This window comes from Fulmarus glacialis, unplaced genomic scaffold, assembly GCF_000690835.1.
Source record: "Fulmarus glacialis isolate BGI_N327 unplaced genomic scaffold, ASM69083v1 scaffold5382, whole genome shotgun sequence".
Lineage (NCBI taxonomy): Eukaryota > Metazoa > Chordata > Aves > Procellariiformes > Procellariidae > Fulmarus > Fulmarus glacialis.
Genome location: NW_009195834.1, coordinates 64,856 through 76,717, shown reverse-complemented (window position 1 = coordinate 76,717; position 11,862 = coordinate 64,856). Strand labels below are relative to the sequence as shown.

The following is an 11,862-nucleotide window of genomic DNA, read 5'->3' as shown; positions in this document are numbered from 1 at the left end:
ATTAACATACAAACACCTTGTACATACAACATGTACAATAGTTGAGCCCTTCTATGACAAGTTATCTACAGAAATACAAATATACGATGCCTAACATTTTAGGAACAACATTTTGGTGCCCTCTTTTATAAAAAGTATCTGCCTGCCTTCCTTCCTCTTACTTTGGTTAATTAGGAAAGGAACATATAAACTTTCTCCTCCAATTCACTGTACAAGCAATTTAAAAGTCTACACAGGAAAAATTGAACCTAACCAAACCAGTAAAATACCCTTCTGCAATGCAAGAATTAGCAAGAAGGAGTTATTTTAAGTGCCGTTATAAATATGGAAATACTAAGATGATAATACTTCCTTGGTGTTGCTATCAGTTTTAATAAAGAACCCAATTAAAAACTCTGAGCTGAAGAAACAGACTTCAGGCTGCTGCAGTCATCATTCTCACATCTCGGGGGAAAAAAAACTAAGATAAACGGACAAATGTATCTCTAGTGATATCAGTGGACTTAAAGGGATCAATCTGTTTCACTTCATTGTTTAGTCAGTTCTCCAAGTATCTTCCCAGCTTCTAATGTCAGTAAATAAACATTAAAAGTGCTTAATGTGCAAGGCTAGTAGTGATGATAGCACTTTCACTGTTTTGTTTCTTTTTTTTTTTTTTTTTACAAAAACCTTAAAAACAAACATGAAGGCATATATAAAATACATTTGATTTATGTAACAGATAGAATATAAACCACCAGACAAGAAAAATTATTGCAAAATAGATGAGGATGTTCATTTTTTTCACTACCTAGTTGTAAAATAAGAAAGTTTCCTTTAGATCTTCTAAGGTAAGGTACTAGCTCTCACTGCTTGACGATGCAGAGGTGATTTTCACATATTGGTTGAAAATTGTCTCAAAAGCTTCATCTCTGTGTACCATGGCACCAAACACCAAAGGCTAAATGACAGAAAAAAAGATCATGTCAGTCCAGAAAAGAAAAATCTTCCTCTAGGTATAGTTTTGGCCAGATCAATAAGAACAGGAGACGAACTGTACTTGAAGTGCATTAATAAAGACATAAAAATCCTTTTCTCTACTAAATCCTTGGATATATGGCAGAGTTTCTAAGATTTTTTCACTTCTCCATCTTCTTCTTAAAACACCACAGCATAAAATGCATCTGCACAGAGTACTAGCAATGGAGAACACTTCAACTCTCTTTCCTCTCCATCTACTCAGTGCATGATGTTTTCCTGATTGACCTCTGCCTCCATTAAAGATTTCTAAAAAATTTTTATCAATGCCTCTTCATTTCAGCTCATAGATTATTTATTTAGCTAGATGAACATTTTCAACCTCATAATTAAGAAGTACTTCTCAATATCAAACACCGAGCAGAAAGCCTGGTACAACAGTCGTGTGACTTGGAGAAAAGTTATTTATAGATGATTAGTTTAAAATAAGTTTCAGTCATATGTTGAGAAAAGCTTCAGTCGGCCAAAGGGTATTTGAGGCTTAGAGAAGCTTAATTCTTTAGCACTGTAAGACTGAAACAAGAAAACTGCATCTGTCAGGCCCTTCCACCCCAAAGCCTCCTCATCCACAGATACTGTCAAGCCATCAGCTTTTCATTCCAGACTGCACAGCAGAGCAGCCCCCATGCTCCTGATGAAGGATGCTGAGGGAACGGTCAATGGAGGCAATGAAATAATGGAGCAAATTTTTCTGAAGTGCTATAGTAAAATAGTCCAGATGCAGTAGAACAAGCTAAATGTTTAAATCATTAAAATTCTGAAGCCAAATACACTGAATAATAGACAAGTGAATTAAAAAAAAAAAAAAAGCCAAACACTGGCATAAGGGGCAAAAAAAAGCCTTTATGCTGGGGGTAGCCTCAGAAGGAAGACAAAAAGGACATGAAGTCAAACACAGCCATACAGATACAGCTAGCTACTTACTTTTTGTGTAGATGGTGTTGATACAGCAATACCCATCCCTGATCCCGGGAGAACAGAGAGCACTTTATACTAAAAAGAAAAAAAACACAGACCAAAGAGATCTTACGTACTGAACAATTGCAAAAGGTGCTGAGAAGGTTACAAAACTCGTCACTGATGTATCCTCCCAGACACAACTAACAGACCTCTATTACAAACAAGAAGAGGCCAGACGCTGTTCTCTGACCCCGGAGTCAATGGGCACAGCATCACTAGTGCAGCAAGGGCCTGCCCCTCCTCCTCCTCCCAGGCGCCGCCGCACCCAGCCTGCCTGCTGGAACCAGCCCCGGCACAAACCGAGCACCCCGGTACCGCTGCGGCGCACGGGAGCTGGCCCAGCCACGACGCCAGGGACCACACTGGCAGCTGGGTGGCGCGGGCAGGTAGTACACCCCGGCCTTATGTGTATATACACACGTGAGGATGTGCCTGTGAGTATCACCTAGAGGCTTCCCTAGAAGTAACATTCACCCACTGTTTAAAGGAGCAGCAAGCAGACCAGAAAAAGCTTCTTTTTCAAAATTAAATAGACAAACAGGGTATGTATAGGTTGTTTTTCTTTTTAAAGAAAGTCCGTAATGCTATGAAAGAATACAACTGGCTGAACTGGGGAATATCCCCAAGGGGGAAGAGACCTCGAGTCTGACCTATGTTTCCCACTCCCAAATAAAACCAGGCGCAGTACATTTTTATGCTTGGCTGCATGATCCCTGTCTCATCATCACTGAAAAAACTACACGGATGCAAAAGGACCTTTACGGCAGTAAAGACCTACTAAACAACGAGCCAGCATTACTTCAAGTATGATGTTTAAAATCCATGAATATGAATTATTAATTCCAACAGGAATGTTGAAGTTAAGCATAAGTTGTCTGCTTTATAGACATTTGATATAAATAGAAACAATTAATTTGAAAATCTGGAGATACTTAAGCAGTAGACACCGGGCTGAGGTATTTCTTTGCACAGCATTATTTGATCTGTGGCACTCACGGCCACAGGATGTAGTAGAAAGCAGGAGTGTCTGCGTTTAAGAGCAGACAAGTGCAGAGAGGGTAACAAAAAGTGACATTAAATGTCATATAGAGTGATGCAAGGCACCGGTAAAGCCATTGGTGACTGCAGTCTGATAAAACTCAACCAGAGGAAGGATCACATTGTACTTGCCATGCTTCCAACCATCCACTTCTTGCCTTTATTAGTGATGGGATCCCAACTAGATGAAACTCCAGCCTGATCCAGTCTGGCTATTCTAATGATTTACCTTCCTCCACGGACAATAATCCCTCTTCCCTCCGAGGCACCTACTTTTAGGACGGTGCATCTACCGATAGCAACACTCAAACTGAAGTTAGTATTACACAACTCTTGCTAACAATAAATCTTCTTAAAGCCTACACAGCTCTAGTCAATGCAGGAGTTAAGAAACAACACAACTTTAAATTTAAAATAATTCAGAAGTATAAGGGTTTAGTAAACTACTTTGGTTTTATGCTCATAATGAGCTTGCTTGTGGTGAGTCCAAATGGCTAAACATGCAGTTCTGGGAAATATTCTTGATCAAAGAATTACATTTTACTTACAAAAATTATCAATGGCATGCTTTTTCAAAATAACATAAGCAGAAAAGCAAAACAGGACTAGCTGAACAGAAAACCAGCTTTCTCCCCTACTGACAACACAAAACAGACATACCTTCTGAATATCTGTTATGTCCGTTAGCTTTATAACTTTATTTCTTTTAGATGAGCCGGATTTGGAGCTTTCAAAGCACAAGTAACTGAAGACAAGGAAAGAAAATGCTCATTTTGATACAGTATTCTAAAACAAAGCTCTCAATATCCCTCCTGTCACTTCTGAAATTTGAAATCTCACAGGCTAAAATCAGCTTCAAAAAAAAGAAAGAGGCACACAATATGCAATTCAGTTATGGCTTCTAATTTAGAGCAAACATTCATAAATTCTAGCAACTTGCTAATGTGCCTGAAAGCCCAGAACATACAGCATGCACACACAAAAAAACTCTTGTATTTTTATTACTGCACTGAATGGTTAAACCTGACAAGCATTTTAAAGACACAGGAAGCACGTATATTCTTAAACAGTTGAAATACCAAATCTCAAAAGGCTTATAAATCTTTTACTATCCTAAAAGAAGATTAATGGAAAACACTGCGTTAGTTTCACGGTATTGTGATGCAGACAAAAGCTCAGATTTCTAAATGCTGGAGAGTGGTCTCCATCACTAGGTCACACTGCATACAGATGAGCTTTACTTCCATTCATTACACTCCAAAGGAATTTCAGAGCAAGACCCAAATAGTAGTGATGACAGTTATTCAGCCCTGGGAGGCCGGGGAGTAAGTAAGGATTAAAAAAAAAGTAAAAATCAAGTACTAGTTTTGAAACCAAGGCTTGAATTTCTATTTTCTTTTTGCTGTACATTGTTTCAAGGAAGCTATACATTCAATTTGCTTTAACAAAAAGAAACTAAGACTCTTTGCCAAATAACCACTTATCACAACTCTTAAAATACACTTAGCTTTTAGTTTTTTCTTTTTTAGTACATATAGATAGATAGATAGTATATTATCCACATCAAGAACTGTAGCTACTATGCAGCTTCCTATGCAAGCCTTTCCATGGCAAAATCACATTTGTTAAGCGTTACCACACCCCAGATTCCACTCTCCCTCTCCTGTTTTCTTAAGGTTTTAAAGCACCATGAAAAGGCATTTTTGTTTCAAAACATTGTTAAAGGATTACTTTTAGATTAAATTTTTTTAATGTCTGTTGCATTTCCCTCCTAAGAAACGTGTGGAGTGCAATGACTCACTTTTCTGTGACATAAAGAACTCCATTCCTGATGTAGTCTGTAGGCATCTTCCTATCTCTGTTAATCAAGCAACAGCGCCAGCCATTTTCACACACTGAAAAAGTCATAACAAGAAAACTTACTTTAAGAAAAAGAGACAGGCATTGCCCCCAACAGCTTCTTTATAAAACAGCAGAAAACACTGAAAATTAAACTTAAAACTAGAAATGTTTACAAAGAAAAGCCTAAATAAGGTGGTTTTAGGCATCATAACATCTGTTTTAACACTGGTTTAAAAAAAAAAAAAAAACAAACCAAAACCCACTCACACAATTATTCTCTTTAACTTGCCTATTCCCCATTTGTATTACCACAAAAGGCATGCCAGGCTGTGCATTCTTTCAAACAACTGTAAGGACGTGGAATGAAAGAGATAGTCTCCATTCATCCTAATTTAAAGCAAGTCTTTTTAAGCAAAGGCTTATACCAGTACATTGCACAGAAAAGGAATTCAACTTTAAACTATCCTTGGCTTTTTAGAAAATACACTACTAGTATAGCCACCCTGTTGCATAATACCTGCCAAAGGACGCTCATTTTCTGACAGGTTAAAAACTTCATGGAAATTCCCCCTCTTGGTGGTATGAAAGCGACTTGTGTCTTCATCTCTGCTTATTCCCGTTGGGGCGCTTGAGCCCACGTAACTTCTGGATGCTGCTGTTTGAAGCTGCAGAAAAATAAACAGGATTCCAAAATTTGAACTGCAACATTTAAGCTGTGCTCTTAAAAATAACTTGGCTAACTAGTCTTCCTAAAAAAAAAAAAATACCTGTAATGCAGCAATTTTTGTTAACTACTTCAATAAAGTTAACTTTGGACTATTGCACTATACTATTGCTATAGCACAAAGCTCTAATGTGCTATCTGAAGATCACCTTTCAATCTGCTGCCCTTTGCAGGGGTGAAAGCACATAGTGCTAGATGTACCATTTTTCTACAGCAAAGGGTATATCTGATTAGATACAGCTAAGTCACTGCACACAACTCTGATTATTATACTAGTGGGACTAATAACAGTTAATATATTATCAATACTTGGCTTGTCTTCAAGAGACAGACCAAGCACAAAATATTATTGCACAAAATAAGTTTAGAAAGAAAAAAGAGCAACCAAAGAAAAAGCCACACAATACTGCATCAGCTCATTAGGAACACATATGCTGAAATTGAAAGGAAGTTTTTCACGCTACGATCCATACCTTTTCATGCCCTGACAGCTAGCAGGAAAAGAAACAAACAACACAAATGTGACAGTGACAAAAGAAAAAAAGTGAAGTCTATTTAACAGTATAATACATAGAATAAAACATGAACTGAGTGAAGCTGCAAGATCTTGCTCACAAATCAAGAGACTACACACAGTGAATGCAATTAAAAAAAGAAGAGTTATCAGTGGTTAGAGCACACCAGTTCAATTTATTCAGGTTGCATTAGAGCCATTGATCTTTCCTTTGCTTTGAAGATGCACTGAATTTTGAGAGTGTTGACATGTGAAATAGAATCAGAATGGTTGTCAGCATCCTTAGGGGGCAAAAAAAGTAGCATGGAGTTCTCAAAACCAAAGTACTTGAGTAAAATCTACTTTTAAACAGAGCTCCTGAACCACTGGAGATGCCCTAGCAAACAAGCCTTGCTTCTGGAAGGACAGCAGGCAGTTTCTTTTGGAAAGCTTGCTTGTGTTTGCTTTTTCATCTTGGCGGGGCACCACATGATTCCAAAGGCTGGCTTTTGTCATTGAAGCATTAACAGCTCTGTTCTTAGTCCTACTGTACACATGCAGTTAAACAACTGGCAAACTGACAACATGCAAGCTCAGGACTAAGCCGTTCTTCTGTGAAGGCCCGATGCTGTTGGAGGCCAACCAGCCTCTGCTGCTTTTTTTTTTGCACACAAGTTAGCAGCACTTGACACTTTGCAGGATTTAGCGCTAACAAAAGAAATCCAAAGCAAATGAAAAAATGAGCACTGCAATCACTGACTAGAAACCAGACTGACAAAACAGGCATGACAGAGGGTATTTACCATCCAGCTTTTAGGGTAACTGTAATACAACGATGCCTTGGGGGAAAAGTATAAAGAAAGTTGATGTGGAAAGCAAATGGTTGATGATAACTGTACTCTTGCTTCAGTTACTGCCCCTCTGCTGTGCCCTTAGCAACGATTGAGCCCCTGGAACCAAGGAAAAATAACAGCTTCTCCAACAATTTGTGTGCAAGTAAAGATCAGATGAATTTTTGGAAGGCTTTCCTGGACAAGTTATTTGGCTCCATATGCACGTTTCCAGGTGAAGCTCCATGGCCCAAAACATACAAAAGGTCAGGGCAAGAGGTCTAATGCTTTTTGCACTGGAAGGAGGATTATTCCTGCTCTCTGCTACACTGCTTCCTACCTACCTGTTACATAAAGGGATTAAAAAAAGGTGTTTAAACTTCAGTACGACATCCCATCTGGTGGCTGAAGATGTGAAAAAGTTCTGCCCTTACTTCTAGTCCTTCCTAAAACAAGCAAATGTCTCCTCTACTCTTAAAAGAAGCAGCTAATTTATCCATAACCACCCAGGCTTGAGACAACCTATGGTCAATTACTAAAAGAAAAGCACTGCATCCAATTTTGGTAAGCCTTAAATCTAACTGGAAGTGATTGGATTTGTAATGCTAGAAGAGTCCTGACTGTCTAAAAACGTCACCAACATCCTGGAGGTAGGAATACCTGGAGGTATTCCTTTTCACTTGATCTGTCATTAGCTTTTGACATACAACCTTTACCCCATCAGAAACTGTTGTCAGGATTGTTGTCTAAGGACACGGGGTCAGAATGGTGGTATAGGTAATGAATATTGCATTTTGTCTAGGTTTACGGTGTCTTGTACACTGTTTAATGATAAGAAGCCAAAGCAAATGCACATATGCTGGCACTACATGCTTTTGGGCTCTGCCTTTTCTATGGAAAAAAAATGAAAAACCTATTTGGTTTTTACCTTTTCGTACAAAAAAAATGTATTTTTTACACTACAAGGTTCCCAGAAATCTCTCAAGGGGTAAGAAAGTTTGTCTAAAATTATTGAGACTAAGTTAATGTTTTCAAAGACATTTGGAAGCAGATAATGCAGTCCTGCACATCCTTTCCATGGAGACAAGCCAAGCCCATCAAATCAGACACAGTAGTACTAAAACCCTGGTCTACCTGTCAAAACTTAAGCCATAAGGAAAAGCCAGAAGGGATAATTACTCTCCAAGTTTATGGATTCAAGTTCAGCAATTCAGAGCCTTTCCACTTCTGAGGCAGATTAGAGGGACCTAGCAAGAAGCTGCCACAACCACCACAGTATGTGTGAAGGATAACCTGTAAGCTCGAGAGGCACAGAAACTTTTAAGCCCATCTTCTGCAAGCAGGAGAAATACAGGCTACGGACAGCTCTGTCCAAGCGCTCATTCACCTCTCTTGTCCCTTGGAAAACAGGAGCAAAAGACTCACTTTCTGTCAGAGGCTGTCTTTCTCTTCTACTTCCTTCTGAAATACTCAGATTATGCTGCAGGTATCATTTTACCACCAACTGCTCCATCTCTCCCAGGACCCCATATTTCTCCTTCTTCTTCTTCTTCTTCACAGGTTAACAACTGAGGGTTCATGTATTTATCCCTTTTGCTCTCCAGCTGTGTACCCAGGCTGAATTATTGCTAAGTGCTGCACATTTTAGTCAGGGAGCTTGTGACAGTACTCAGATACTCCACGAATGCAATTAGATACTGTGATAAGAGGCATTAAGCAAATGCTAAAATGGGATTAGACTTAAGTTTTAGTACAACCATTTTTTTTTTTTAAAACTAATAAACACTGACAAATTCAGGTGATATGGAAAAGCATGACTTGCTTTTCAGTTATCATGTCAGGCCCCAAAGCAATTTGCAAAGATGCACAAACACAACACTTAAAGATTTAACTATGAGATTTTAACAAAAGAAAAATTTACTGTTGGAGTACCAACATGGTGAAAAGTCATTTATCGCCACTATGCTATAAGGTCATCTAATACAAATAGCCATAAGACATAATGCCTAAATCTGTAAACTACTTTATTACCTCTGTTAATGCTTATCCCATTAGTAAGCTGCATATTATACTCAAGCCTTTTTTTTTTAACTAGCTGTTCTTCAATCTACACAAGCAGCTGAATTTCCACTAAAAAAGAATGTCTGAGAACAAAGAAAGGGAATACAGAAAGACTAAATTTTGACAATAAAATCACACAGAATGTACATTACAGAAATTGATATGAATATGGATGATGTTATTTTTGTGCATTTAGCTTCACACAATTTCCAAGATACACATATATGTTTGTATACACATTTTGATAATAGATTCCTTTCATATAAGAAACAGAATCCATATAAAACCTCTGTGGATCTAGAAAAATAATAAAAAAGAACTAACATTGACTGTTAGAATTTAATTAACCTTCCCTTTAATGTGCTCTAGTCACTGGGGAAAAGGGGAAGGGAGAAAGGGATCTTTCAGATGTTGGGAACAGAGGGACAAAAAGATTTATTAGCCTTACCCGTCTCGACACTGTCGCATTAGACCTTTCTTTGAGCTGAGGATCTGTCGGGAGACTTGTCCAGATGATATAAGGAGTATCATACTTAGCTCTTAGTCTGGGGCATCGTTTGAAGATAAAATCAATAAGGAAAAACTTGATTCCAGCATAGAGTCCTGAAAAAAAGGTCACTTTAGTATGCATGTTGAAGGGACATTAAGAACATCGCTGTTTTGATCATGTTTTAACAAGGTCATGAACGAAACCAAATTCTGTAAGTATCTTCAGTCATAGTGCGAAACCGTTCTCTTGATTTTAGTATTTTGATTCTTCTTCCAAAGGCAGGAAATTATTTTTCTTTTCCTCCCCTGCCCAGATTCCTTCCTCCCCATCCCCCATTCTTTTAAATCACTTATGTAGCTTCTTATTATGCAGAAGAACATTAAAATAGATCAAACGTACATTCCTTATTACCAGGAGCACCCCGAAAACATGATATACTTCCAAAAGAGAAACCACACCAGAGCATTAAACTGTGCAGCTCCTTGCAAGAATTTAAGTGGCAACAGAGGGCTCTCATGTACTACATTAAACTCTGTCTTCCAGTCTAGTATGTCCTCTTATTTTATACAAGATATCTTCTTGCATTCTGCCAGATTAAAAAGGGCTTGGAATACTATCTCAAAACTTTACTGAATGCAATTCAGATCTCCTTCTAAGAGTCAGAGTAAAAAAATAATTCCTCACACATCTAATTCAATTGCCACATCAAGCAAACCTACATTTATGTTCAAGCTAACACAGTTTGAAGTTCAGTGCCACTAAAAGTAATACTCATTTGATCATATCATTACTTTAATGAAAAAAAAAAAAAAAGAGAATCCTTGGTTCATGGGATGTGGCTTCGTATCTTAGAGAAAACAGTCTCATGCTATAGCGAGAACCCTCTTTTCCCAATTCCCAGTTGAGAGTTTAACTATCTGCAACTTCACCCACAGTAATCTGTTCATTTTGTCCAGCCTATCCTCCAAGTTTTAAAAGTAGTCCCATTAACCTCTTCATTTTTTTCCAACCCCGTCACCTTTGTGCCTTCTATGTGGTCCCACATATTTCATTTGCAAGGATGTATGAGTGAACAAGCCCAAAATATAGGACTTCCTGGAAGCCTTATAGCTGACAGTCTGAAGACGTCTGCTAACAGCTCATCACAAACTTCCCCTCTTCAAGGAAAGAACACATTATCCAGTCTTTTTCTATTATATTATGTACTCAGTGATGGGTTTCGAAATGCACATGACAAATGATGCCAAGCACAATGAAAATACTTTAAAATACAGCATTATTTATTAATGCAGGGTTTTCTTTCTTAAACTCTGAAATTCTCCCTCTGAAGACCATGTTAAGTTTTAACGCATTAAGTCTAGACTGTAACAGGTCAATTATTTATTGTGTTTACCCATTGCAAGCCCAATAATCCTGTAGGGCAAAAAGCAGGATGCAATAAAAGCTGCCCAGAGAGTAATGTAGAGCTTCTGTGTTATTTCTGGCTGGACCCACATGAACAAGCTGGAAAAAAAAAAAGAAACAAAATTTTATTACTAGCACTCCAGACATTGGTCAAGCCTTGTTTTAAGAGGAAAAAAAGACTCACGTCAGATAACTTACTTTTTAATTTTTTCCAGTATGTCTGCCATCTTGCCAAAAAGGTTCTGCATAAGAAGCAAGAGAATTAAAACCAAGTCCTGTATTATTTTGTTTTTTTCTCCACATAACAGAAACCAACAGAGTTATCTTACTCTGTTGGTAATAAGCAATTCCCAGAAGTTTTTTTTTTTAATTCATTTTTAGCCATTTATGTACTTCATAACTGAGTAAATACAGAACAGAATAGCAATACTCGATGACTTCCATCTCATTTAACACCTTGTTCTGTAACTCATGATTGATTGTTAGACATGAAGAAGCTATTTGACCCCAATGTCACAACTGGGAAGTGTTTACATCACTGCAAAAAATTTAAATTAAGCTGTCAATCTAAAAGCTAAGAGCTTCTGTCAGTAGGTAACAAAATGGGAAGTTTCTTCACACATTTTGAGCACTGAAATGTCAGGAGATGGTTACTGAGTTCATCAATTGGTGGACTGTTAGCTTCTTTGGAAACACACCACTATCAGGTTTTTGTAATACACCCTTGGAGTTACTAGATTCCACGTAATTCGAACAATTGTTGATGCAAACTGACCCCTGCTCAGGACTTAGAGGGTTATTTAGCCATTGTGCTGGTTTTGGCTGGGATAGAGTTAATTTTTTTCACAGAAGCTAGTATGGGGCTATGTTTTGGATTTGTTCTGGAAACAGTGTTGATAACACAGGGATGTTTTCATGACTGCTGAGCAGTGCTTACACAGAGTCAAGGCCTTTTCTGCTCCTCACCCCCCCCCACCAGCGAGCAGGCTGGGGGTGCACAAGA

At 38.1% G+C, this 11,862-nt stretch overlaps 1 protein-coding gene across 1 annotated transcript in view; it reads right to left on the bottom strand.

Annotated features, from left to right (window-relative positions):
• Positions 1-680: 680 nt before the first annotated feature.
• Positions 681-11,862, bottom strand: part of GRAMD4 (GRAM domain containing 4) — a 51,230-nt gene continuing 40,048 nt past the window's right edge. The window contains exons 11-18 of the mRNA XM_009588219.1: positions 11,058-11,101; positions 10,849-10,958; positions 9,414-9,568; positions 5,375-5,522; positions 4,817-4,910; positions 3,676-3,760; positions 1,942-2,010; positions 681-940 (exon numbers count right to left, since the gene is read on the bottom strand). Of these exons, the coding sequence (XP_009586514.1) occupies positions 839-940; positions 1,942-2,010; positions 3,676-3,760; positions 4,817-4,910; positions 5,375-5,522; positions 9,414-9,568; positions 10,849-10,958; positions 11,058-11,101 (807 nt within the window). The 3' untranslated portion in view covers positions 681-838. The remainder of the gene's footprint in view (positions 941-1,941; positions 2,011-3,675; positions 3,761-4,816; positions 4,911-5,374; positions 5,523-9,413; positions 9,569-10,848; positions 10,959-11,057; positions 11,102-11,862) is intronic.